The sequence below is a fragment of the Vanessa tameamea genome, chromosome 8 (assembly GCF_037043105.1).
Source record: "Vanessa tameamea isolate UH-Manoa-2023 chromosome 8, ilVanTame1 primary haplotype, whole genome shotgun sequence".
NCBI lineage: Eukaryota > Metazoa > Arthropoda > Insecta > Lepidoptera > Nymphalidae > Vanessa > Vanessa tameamea.
Window position 1 is genome coordinate 8,167,310 of NC_087316.1, and position 11,082 is coordinate 8,178,391.

General features: G+C 33.8%; 2 protein-coding genes across 2 annotated transcripts; one reads left to right on the top strand and one right to left on the bottom strand.

Moving 5' to 3' along the window:
- Nucleotides 1-2,158: 2,158 nt before the first annotated feature.
- LOC113400034 (cytochrome P450 306a1) lies at nt 2,159-6,916 on the top strand. The gene is made up of 8 exons (XM_026639398.2): nt 2,159-2,286; nt 3,467-3,787; nt 3,869-4,014; nt 4,964-5,163; nt 5,242-5,692; nt 5,766-5,912; nt 6,274-6,448; nt 6,656-6,916. Exons 2-8 carry the CDS (start codon nt 3,469-3,471, stop codon nt 6,835-6,837), a joined length of 1,620 nt encoding a protein of 539 aa, XP_026495183.2. The 5' UTR covers nt 2,159-2,286; nt 3,467-3,468; the 3' UTR covers nt 6,838-6,916.
- A 126-nt stretch (nt 6,917-7,042) lies between these two features.
- Nucleotides 7,043-10,519, bottom strand: LOC113399901 (cytochrome P450 18a1). Its single transcript, XM_026639172.2, has 6 exons — nt 9,958-10,519; nt 9,291-9,412; nt 8,983-9,207; nt 8,693-8,897; nt 8,345-8,609; nt 7,043-8,239 (listed from the first exon to the last, which is right to left on the bottom strand). Exons 1-6 carry the CDS (start codon nt 10,340-10,342, stop codon nt 7,819-7,821), a joined length of 1,623 nt encoding a protein of 540 aa, XP_026494957.1. The 5' UTR covers nt 10,343-10,519; the 3' UTR covers nt 7,043-7,818.
- Nucleotides 10,520-11,082: the final 563 nt, after the last annotated feature.

Sequence of the window (11,082 nt, forward strand, 5' to 3'; positions counted from 1 at the left end):
CCTGATGTGAGCGCTTTCGAGACGGCTCGTCAGCTGTAGTATGATATCATTTTAATAATTGAGTGCTGTATATGTATGTATTTCTAATTAAATTAGAAAATGTATAACTTCAGTCCTGAGATTTTGAGTTTTCAAATACTAAAGTCGAGATTTGTAAGGATTAGAACATTAAATGTCAAAGATTTAAAATAAATACCACATACATGAAAATAATTAAAATTGAGAACATCCGAACAAAAAGAATAGTATATTATAAGTGATATAGGCATTAATTTTGTTATATAATGGTAATGGCTTTCCTCGTCTCACATCACCATTGTTATACATTAACAAAGTGTTTTTATAAGGTTATTTCAATATTGAAAAACAATTCGATAAATACTTGGCTTACATTCTAAAGTATTCGATACTTGACTTAGTATGAGGATACAATCTCTTGAGCAAAAGTATGTTCAGTTTAATTTGAATGCGAGTGTGCGTTTGTCATTTATAGACAGGGCTCATTTAATAATGATCGATGAAGGTAGCGGCACGTGGACAGACGTGTATGCATTAGTCGGTAGTGCAAGAGCTAAGAGTATGTTGATCGTTATGATTGGTCCGATAACAGTAGCTCGGCCGCTGACCGACCTTCACACTTCTCGCCGCTTGCGCCTGCGCCTGCGCTGTGCGCGACCTCGCTGTCCGTCTCACGCTGTTCAACCTATCTTATGTATTAATATAAACTAGCTCTTTATTGCTATATAGCCTTCCGCTACAGCATGTACGCTATAATCTTGTAACTTAATTTTACAAGTCATACAATTGTGTTCATAACTGCGTTTTACAAAAATATATTAATCCAAATAAAGAAGTATACATTATACGTTTTTATCTACTTAACATTTTAAAGAAATGAGCATCCTAAATATATTTAAATTGTTATGATATCTACGGTTAATTGTTTTTTTCAGAAATGGATTTTACTAAAATTATATCCTATGTTAATGTGATCGAGAAAAACAATTATAGATATTTTAAAATTTACACCGACAAATTATTAAACGCAAAGGCAGCTTTAACCTTACAGAGTTAACGGTATAAACAATGGTCTCATAAAATTGGTGAAAGTTTCTAAAGAAACGATTATAAGTTCTTCTTTGGATTTAGGAATGTTAAGCCGAAGGCCGCATATTGTAAAGTTTTGCGCCATCAATAAGATTTGTATGAGTACATGTACTCTCGATACCGCCCGTACTTGAGGTCGTACACGTGGGCTTCATTACATGTCATTTAGCTATCCCAAAAAACGCATACAACTTCCCTATTTATAACGTAAACTGTTCTACGTAATCATTGTAATAGTGCAAACATTTTTTGGGAAGATTATTATTAGTTTAAAACGAGATAAGAAAATACGTCGTTAATAATAAAGATCTAGTAAAATCGTTATTTAGAAATCGCCATGACCTAGCCTTTTGAGTAAATGACGTCATCGTGAGCCTCGTATCGCTTCCAAGTAGATGATAAATAACGATTCAATAAATTTCAGATTACGTTACATTGATATTATATTGATGTTTTAAGCAATTATGCTCATTCGTTAAATAATTACCTTTTCTATTTTTAATCTTCAATTTATAAGTATAACGTCATATGCGACTTAAATTTATTTTAACTAAAATATTTCAAAGACAATGTTTATTTTGTATAAATTATTATATTCCACTAAAGAGTGAACAAGACGTTATATGATCGTTGCTGTAATGCGAGATACTTGACGTATTGTGAAAAATATATCTGTATTTAATTACAAGTTATGAATTTTATAATCTATTTAATTTCAAAAATATTTTAAAATTTTAGTCAATTGTTTATGCGTCCTAGAAAAAATCGCCGTATAAAAAGACCCTAGCCTTAATGAAATGATATGCACGAAATATTCAGTTAGACTCAATTGATATTACAAGCATCACCGACGAAAGGTCGTCGCTTATAATCAATATATCCTCTATAAGGTATTCAACATTCAAACCGTATCTACCTGAAGTTTTACAAGATACAGAATTTCAAATTACGTGAACATTCTCGAAAGCTTTTACATATATTTTAATATTTGATATCATTTCAATTGAATACCAAATATTTTTCATTTGTGTAACGCTTGGACACATATTCAGTCGATAGTCGTCAAGCCACGTGACCAGTGGAGTTTGTAGATAATTGTGTTGTATCAGTAGTCCAGTCCTGTCCATTCTGTGACATCATCTTGTCAAGAACACCCATTAAATATAGCTGAGTAGTAAGGTTAGTCTATTTATGTATTTAACGAACAACTTTACTCCGTGATTATAAAGCCGATAGTATATTTATAGAATGCATACCAAACTATGCGTCACGTTCACGTGCGAGCTGATTACTTTAAGTTGGCAGTACTGTTCCTCGCGAACAAGATTTGAAAGGTTACGTTTAATGACATTGAAGATTGCATAGATCAAATGTTATCGAACTGTTGATACGAATGTTGATAAAATTTGATACGTTTCGATTGTATCAGGTGTCCTTATAAAAAAGGTTTTTTTGATGTTAATTTAGTCAAGTTAGATATTTTTTATTCGTTTTATTTGTCATAACTATATAATGTCTTAACCATCGTTCCGTGTACATTAAATTTAAAAATTGAAAAAAAAAGAAGATTTTGTTCTCGTCTTCGCAGTTTTGTATTATGATTTCCGTAACAATACCGAGAGTATGCCAGTATATATACTATTCGCTTACTACTAATTTATATCGTTAATAATAAAAAAGAAACGTACCACGTTTAAGAATTAATAATGTATTTAATAAAAAAATAATGAACTGTGAAATCGGATAACGCTTTATTTGTTTATTAGAATACTTATAAACCAAATTAAGTACCTACCTATATATAATTATGTTTTGCTTTAGTATTAATTAAATAAGGGGCGTTACGTTATGTCGATTGAATGAATGCACATAGTCTAAGATACGGCAAAAGAAATATATACCTTAATTGTTATTTGGCGATGACAAAGATTAAATGTTATGTAGCATGTAATCTCATATATATAAATTTATACACTAATAAATCCCAAATGGCAAGCGTAATTAAATCACAATGCCCGTCAAGTACTATTAAATAAAATAATGTTTAATTAACTTTTTAGATCATTTTTGAGAGAGAATGTTACACATTTTTTTATATATTTTACCTTTGTTTATCAAAGTCTAGTATCACTTTTCTTAATAAAGTATTATTTTTAACAGCGTCATCGTTCGTTTAAGCATTATTAAATAACTGTTTCGTATATTATTCAAAAAATACAGATACATGAGAACGAATATTTGATTCGAGACAAGATTAAAATACAGTTAATGATTTTTTTTATTAGGGAAGCAGTTAAGAACTGTACTATCTTCGTATTAAATATTTAATTTAACTCAAATAGAACATTGTTTATTTTAGGAATGGATTATATTTTCTTGTGGCTTGGTACATTCGTACTGGGGTTTTGGATATTTAAGAAGATAAGCCAATGGAAAAATCTACCACCTGGGCCCTGGGGACTTCCGATCGTCGGATATTTGCCTTTCTTAGACCGTAAACAACCACATTTAACTCTTACTAATCTGGCTAAGCAGTATGGGTCAGTGTATGGAATACAAATGGGCAACGTCTATGCCGTTGTCATTTCTGATCATAAATTAATAAGAGAAGCCTTTTCCAAAGATGTGTTCTCTGGCCGCGCGCCATTATATTTAACGCATGGGATTATGAAAGGAAACGGTAACGCTGTATATATTTTTCTTGCATTAATAAAAAAGTGGTTTAACTAAGAAGTAACGTTTTATAAAAATGTGATGACAGGAATTATTTGTGCTGAAGGACCTCTTTGGAAGGATCAAAGGAAACTGATAACAACTTGGCTTAAGAGTTTTGGAATGAGCAAACACAGTATGGCTCGTGACAAACTGGAATCGCGAATTGCATCTGGAGTTCATGATTTAATACAAGTATCTTATTTTTTTTATTTATTTATGTTAGACGAGCATATAGCGGTAACCATTTAACGGTCAGTGGTCACTTTCAAAATTATTTTTTATATTTTTTTATGTAATCTCCACAAACTATTTTTCTTTATTTTAGTGTTGACAACTATTTCATATACACGATAATATGTAAATATTTTGTTTTTAATAAATTTAAAGTACAAAATAAAATAAAGTATATAGTTCTTGCCACACCTGTACAACTTTTATTGATGATGATAACCGAAGCCTCGGCAGTATTCTTCAGAAACTACCTGTTGTTTTGTGACTGATAAAAAATTGTACTAACGGTCATTCATTGTTGATTAAAATATTTGAAGGTGAAACCACGGTTGAAACTAGTACATAATAAATTCTGCATCATTCGTTCAAATACTTATTTCCTTTGAAGGTTTAATTCATGTAAAAACAAATCTGCCAGCACTAGTCAGACTTCGGTGTTGAGGGTTCTGTTAGATATTGTACCCTAATAGAAGAAAATAACATTACAAAAGTTTTATTTTTTATTGTGTTGTACTCTAATTTTCTATAACAGTCACAGATTAATAAAACCTAATATTGTAAAATATACTCCAAATATTTAGTCCAATCGTCGTAACTTCGTTCTACCTAAAGTTAAAATTTATAGTCTTATCGAGAGAGTTACATAACTCACTGTCCGTTACAATCCAACAGAACCCTAAAAGTTAATATTTTTAAAGGTAACAAAAACCGTCATTAATTCTTGAAAGTGACCTTTTAATGGCACTGACAAATGTTACCGAGATTCGAGCAAAAAACACGAGCTATATTTTTTGTTAAGCGCTCGGGAGGCGCTGTTCACCATTCATAACATTTGATTCCTTTTTGCATTCAATATACATTTGTTTAGAATAGTAAAGTGACTTTTATTTAAATAATATTGTTATTTTAGAATGTCAAAGAAACTTCTGGATCCACGGTTGATCTATCTAATATGATCACACATTCGCTTGGGAACGTTATCAATGATATTATATTTGGATTTAAATTCCCGGTAGAAGATAAAACTTGGTGCTGGTTTAGAAAAATACAAGAAGAAGGATGTCACGAAATGGGCGTGGCTGGTGTTGTTAACTTTTTGCCATTTGTTCGGTAAATATGTTTTTCGCAAACAACTTCAGAATCAATGGAACTCTAAATTTGAATTTCACCATGTGAGATATTTTACAGGTTAATATATCCATCTGTTCAGAAAACTATTGAAGTATTAGTTCGTGGTCAAGCGCAAACGCACAGACTCTATGCTAGTATCATATCCAGGCGCCGACAAATGCTAGGCTTGGAGATGCCTAAAAAAGCTGAATATGCAGTACATGCTGATTTATTTAACGAACATCCCGAGGGTTTTATCAAATGTGTCAAATACAGTAAACATGCGTCTAATACTGAGACTCACTATTTTGACCCAAAAGTGCTTATAGCTTCTGAGGAGGAATGCATTTTAGATAACTTTTTGGTAGAACAAAAGGGAAGGTATGAAAAGGGCGATGAAAGTGCAATTTTTATGACTGACGAACAGCTGCATTATCTTTTAGCTGATATGTTTGGAGCTGGTCTTGATACAACTTCAACCACGCTTACGTGGTATTTATTATATATGGCATTGTATCAAGATGAACAAGTATGTACTCTTGCTTTTTATATAAAATAATTTCTGGTAAAAGTAGTAAATAAAATATATTTGTTTTTACTAGGATTGCGTTCGCAAAGAAATTTTCTCAGTATATCCGGAAGAATGTCAGGTGGATTGCTCGAAATTACCTTATCTTATGGCTACAATTTGCGAAATCCAACGCATACGATCCATTGTACCCGTGGGTATTCCTCATGGATGCTTACAAGTAAGTAATCACTAAATCTCTGAGATCCTCTGATTTCCGTCAAAGTGACTATTTTGAACGGAAATTTGTTAAGTGTGCAGGATGTAACATAGCAAACAAATGTATGGTTAATAATTAATTGGGTGCATGCAGAAGCAGAGAATAATCAGGTACAAGTGTTAATGGCTTTACCTGGTTTCCGAAGCGTGGGACTTCCTTTTTATTGCTAATTATCAAATCTTGCTAGAATAACTCACCGTTTAACCTAAAATGTTTGCAATGACGATTATAACCTTATTTAGGGTTTACCTCATGATTTGCTTGTATGTAAATATGCATTGTTTATTTCTTTAAAAAAATCCTACAAACTGTTATTTTTCAGGACACATATTTAGGAAATTATCGAATTCCAAAAGGTGCAATGGTGGTTCCACTTCAGTGGGCTATTCATATGGACCCTAATGTTTGGGATAATCCAAATGATTTTAAGCCGAGCCGATGGATTGATGTTGATGGAAATTTACTGAAGCCTCCAGAATTTATACCTTTTCAAACTGGTAATATTTTATATTGTCGTCAAGTGCTAACATTATTATTAAAGGGTTGTGTAGGATTAAAAACGGTGCAATATTTTATATACTTATTATAAGTAAACAAGGTACTTATTATAAAAAACAAGTGAAAGCTTTATCATAAAATATCTAATTCTTTCAGAATTATTAAAAAAAATCTTTAATATAAGCTGTATCTAATTTTGGTTTTAGGTAAAAGAATGTGTCCTGGGGATGAACTCTCTCGTATGCTATCTGCTGGATTGATAGCGCGCCTCTTGCGTTCATTTCGTATCAAACTAGCCTCTGATCCTCCGACGGATGAAGAAATGCAAGGAACTGTTGGTGTCACTCTATCAGCTCCCCATACCTTATTCGTTTGTGAAGCCATTTGAAAGTTCCTAATATTATATAGATTTTATAATATTGCCATATTTCCATTATTTGTAGTTAGTAAAAATATTGTAATGGCACTTTACTTGGGGTTTATTAAGATTATAATTTTTACTTTTTAAATAAATATGTTTTATTTGTATATGATGGGAAAGAAGACGGCATGACGATGATAAATGATTTGTTATGATAAATAAAAGTAATGTATTTAAGAAATTATTATCGTTTATTTTAAAATACAATTTGTAATCCATTAAAAATAATGCAATATTTACAAAGCGAGGGTCAAAGATGGTACAATCCATCGTCTTTATTTTATGAAAGGCAACTTTGTTGCTAACAATGTCTTTTGAAATATATAAAAAACACTATTTCAATTGTCATTAAGTTATGTAATTTAAGAATATACTTATAGCGACAAACGTTACCGCTCTTAGACTAGTTGCTGGTTTCTACTCTACCATGGAATGTTACTTAGTATATTACTCATGATAGGTACATATTTAACTAGAAATGTAAAAATGAACACTTACATACCTTAAAGAAATACTACTTTACTCACACATGAGATCACACTCAACAGAAAACACTCGCAAGTGGTACCTACGAATAAATAACGTTTTACAATATACATATATTTTGGTATAGGAAACTAGAGCTTAAGATGTCAGTGAACTAACTACATTTTAATACGAAACTGCTTCATTCGATGTATACGATTCACAACGATCTCATAGATCGAAAATCTATACATAATACTGAAGTTATAAGATAACAATTTACAATCTCAACGATGGGAATTTCAGTAGACCTAAAGTTAAAGTTCGGTTTAATATTTTATTGAACACTTTATGCACAGCCTCGACATTCGCCGTAGCGATATCGTTACTTACTAATAACTAAATTAATTTGTCATCGATGCGCTCTAAAACGAGTGATCATGGAATACTGGTGGGTATATTGTGGCAATGTAAGCGATGCGCTTAGTGCGCGCCGACATGGCGTAAGTGCGGGTGGTCGTGCAGGACTACGGCGGGTGGAGCGGGTGGTGCGCGTGGTACGAACTTTACTCGGAAGTTTTCCGGGGCGATCGTCGCACCGACAGTACCTTCGAGGGACGGTGGCGCAGCACCATCCTCTGTTTGTACATCGAACTGATGCATCATACTCGCAAAGAACATAAACATTTCCATACGAGCTAAAACGTCACCCAAACACATTCGTCGTCCAACTCCAAAAGGCATGAAAAATTCAGGCCGCTTAATTTTTCCGCTCTCATCTATGAATCTGCTTGGGTTAAACTTGTTCGGTTCGTCCCACAAGTTAGGGTCCATGTGAACGCAGTTAATAAGAGGCACGACCTGGGAACCCGCTGGAATTCTGTAGCCATTAAGATGAACATCTCTGTAAAAAATATTAGTCGTTAGTTTTTTTTCTATTTTGATAGGTATTATAACTAAATATGAACGTAAATTTAAGAATAAATTAGAAAAAAAATTTATTACTCACTTTGTAGGCGAATGTGTCGTTGCCAGAGGGACAATACTCGACATTCGTAATGTCTCAAGTATGGTTGTTTCTGTGTAAGGAAGGTTGGGCATGTCTTCGATAGTAGGCAATCGCTCGCGACCGATGACTGAGTCTAGTTCTTCTTGAACACGCCTCTTTACATCAGGGTTTCTTAGCATAAAAACAATCATCCACAGTAACGATGATTTAATTGTTTCCATGCCCGCAGAAAACAGATCCCCAAGAATTTGTTTAAGTTGTAATTCTGCAAAGAAATATTTTCTTTGTAACATAGTTTATTTTTAAGAGCAATAAAATAAAACAAATCATTGGAAATAAAACACTTACCATTATCTCTTCCCTCGAACAATTCGCCTTCTTTTCCTTCAATTTTAGCTTTTTCTATTTCAACTAAATAAACATCAATAAGATCTCTGACATTATTGACATCAAGAGTACTGCGATGTTCATCAATCAAAGTTTGATAGAAAGCAAACATTTCTTCGCGGTTTTTCGCTACCTTTTCTTGAATTAAAGCTTTACCGGGAAGATACTGTAAGAATTTGGGAACATTATAGATTTAACTTTAACAAAAAATAAAGCTAATTTATCAATAATGATTTAAAAAAAATCCTTACATTATACAATGGGATATATTCTCCATAGTGAATTTCTCCAAACAGTCTCATGCCTTCTTCAATTAAATGATTAAGTCTTGCAAAGCGCGCATCTCCGTTGCTAAAGCGAACTGACATAGTAATACCGCAGATCACATTAGATATCCCCAGAGCCAGTAGCGGGTTTGCATCTAGCGGCTCGCCGTCTGCACGTTGTAGGTTCGCAATTAGCTCATTAACTTCATTCTGATGATAAAAAGATTTTGTTAGTATATCAAAAGTAGTAACGGCACAAATTTTATTTTATTTGATTTTATTTCACTACCTACCTTAATTCTAGCTTCCATAATTTTTTTGCCATTGCCCATGTAAGTCATGCCAAACTCACGTAGTTTTTCGTGTAAGAATCGACGTTGACTTTTCCAGAGGCGGCCCTCGCTATTGATGATACCTGTACATAGGGAGGAAGTGAGAACTACGTATGTGGGCGGTGCCTTACGGCTGCGGGCGGGCTAACGGGACGTCCCTATGCGCATGTGCTTATAAACCATATAAAATTAGATTTACACAAATTACAAAAATGTACATTTATAATAATTTTATGTATAAAATATTTTTTTAAATGATTTGATATCATTTTCCACTATTTGAAGGGCAAGTCTATTTTTATTTTTAACAATATTATATTGCCATAAGTTATCAGTATCAGTGGGAGAGCTATGTCTCAAGTGAGTATCAACCACTGAATAATTATTCTACATTAAAAAATTTATACTTTTTATTGTTTTGTTCCGGTTTGAACAGTATGTGAGCCACACAACAAGCACAATAAAAATAACATTTTAGATCACATGGTTGGTGACAAATTGATGGTGTAAGAAATCATTTATATCATATATAGCGTCTATAGATGAAGTGACTCCTAATCACCAGCCTATCGGTAGCCCATTTTGCTCATCTGCTTTTCTAAACATTTTAATAAAAATAGTTATTTACCTAATCCATCCAATATATGCATCAATGGAGTGCTAGGGCGACCGGTGAACTCCTCTCGTCGGAATGCTTCTCTAATTAACTTGTAATCACTCAACACAACCATAAGCTGGTTTCCGAGCCGAGTGGAGAACAGTGCACCATAGTTTCTAGCAAGCTCCAAAAATGTTTTATGACGAACTCCAAGGAAAGGCAGGTAACCGACGACGGGTGGACTCCATGGCCCGGGCGGCAATTTACGGATTTCACGCACTAAATTTATTAGTCGCATCGCCAAAAATGTTGCGCCAACGGTCAGCAACAGCGGCAATGTTGTACGCGAAGAACAGTAGCTCACCACTTGCCACAGACCCCACAACAGTTTAGAGTTTGACAGCATTATTATCATTATGAAACAAATTATTTTTTATTTATTTATAATCAACTAAGCATAACATTAGTGCGCGGAGTATTAATCGCGACGGTGCGGTGTCCTGAACACTATAATCGTATACCGCGTGCGACTGTTGTCTGCGCACTGGCGCGGCGCTGGCGTGGCCTTGCGAATAAATACGCGCGGGTGGCGCGCGCGCAGGTTCGTCCCACCGGCACTCCTCTCTCCGCGGCTTTTCCGATGGCCGGTCTGCTACGAAATGCGTAGCAGTCATGCCGTAGACGTACTTTTGATTTCAGATATAGTAGAAATGCTTTTTCATTAGTTTATAATTTTAAACTTGATATAACACAAGACTTATATTTTTTTATATTACTGTCGTAAAAATATAAAACTTCAGCGAGATTCTACAATGATGCGAGCGCAAGTCAGAATTGATCTAAAGTTATAAGCAGGCGTCAAATTTGGCGAGGGGTGAGAGGGGCCATCGAGGTCGCTCGGGTGTGCATGCAGATGATAAGATTAACGAATTGCGTAAGTTGGTGCGAAACAAGGTGATGGCGGGTCGACGACTCACGCTAAAAAGCCTTGGGCGAAGTTCTACACAGTTCGACCTCTAAGCGAAAAATATCGCGTACAAAATTTATATTTATCTGATTTAGTCATTTGTGCATGATATAAATAAAAAATTATAATTTTTATTTATATCATATGACTTTTGACTTTTCGACTAAACTTTTATCACAATAACTGAG

Bases quoted from the DNA above. Each gene is read 5' to 3' on its own strand.
- LOC113400034 (XM_026639398.2), top strand. From the start codon at position 3,469: ATGGATTATATTTTCTTGTGGCTTGGTACATTCGTACTGGGGTTTTGG. The intron at 5,164-5,241 runs GTAAATATGTTT...GATATTTTACAG, and splicing joins AACTTTTTGCCATTTGTTCG to GTTAATATATCCATCTGTTC. The intron at 5,913-6,273 runs GTAAGTAATCAC...GTTATTTTTCAG, and splicing joins TTCCTCATGGATGCTTACAA to GACACATATTTAGGAAATTA.
- LOC113399901 (XM_026639172.2), bottom strand. From the start codon at position 10,342: ATGATAATAATGCTGTCAAACTCTAAACTGTTGTGGGGTCTGTGGCAA. The intron at 8,898-8,982 runs GTAAGGATTTTT...AAATTCTTACAG, and splicing joins AATATATCCCATTGTATAAT to TATCTTCCCGGTAAAGCTTT. The intron at 8,610-8,692 runs GTAAGTGTTTTA...ATTTCTTTGCAG, and splicing joins GTTCGAGGGAAGAGATAATG to AATTACAACTTAAACAAATT.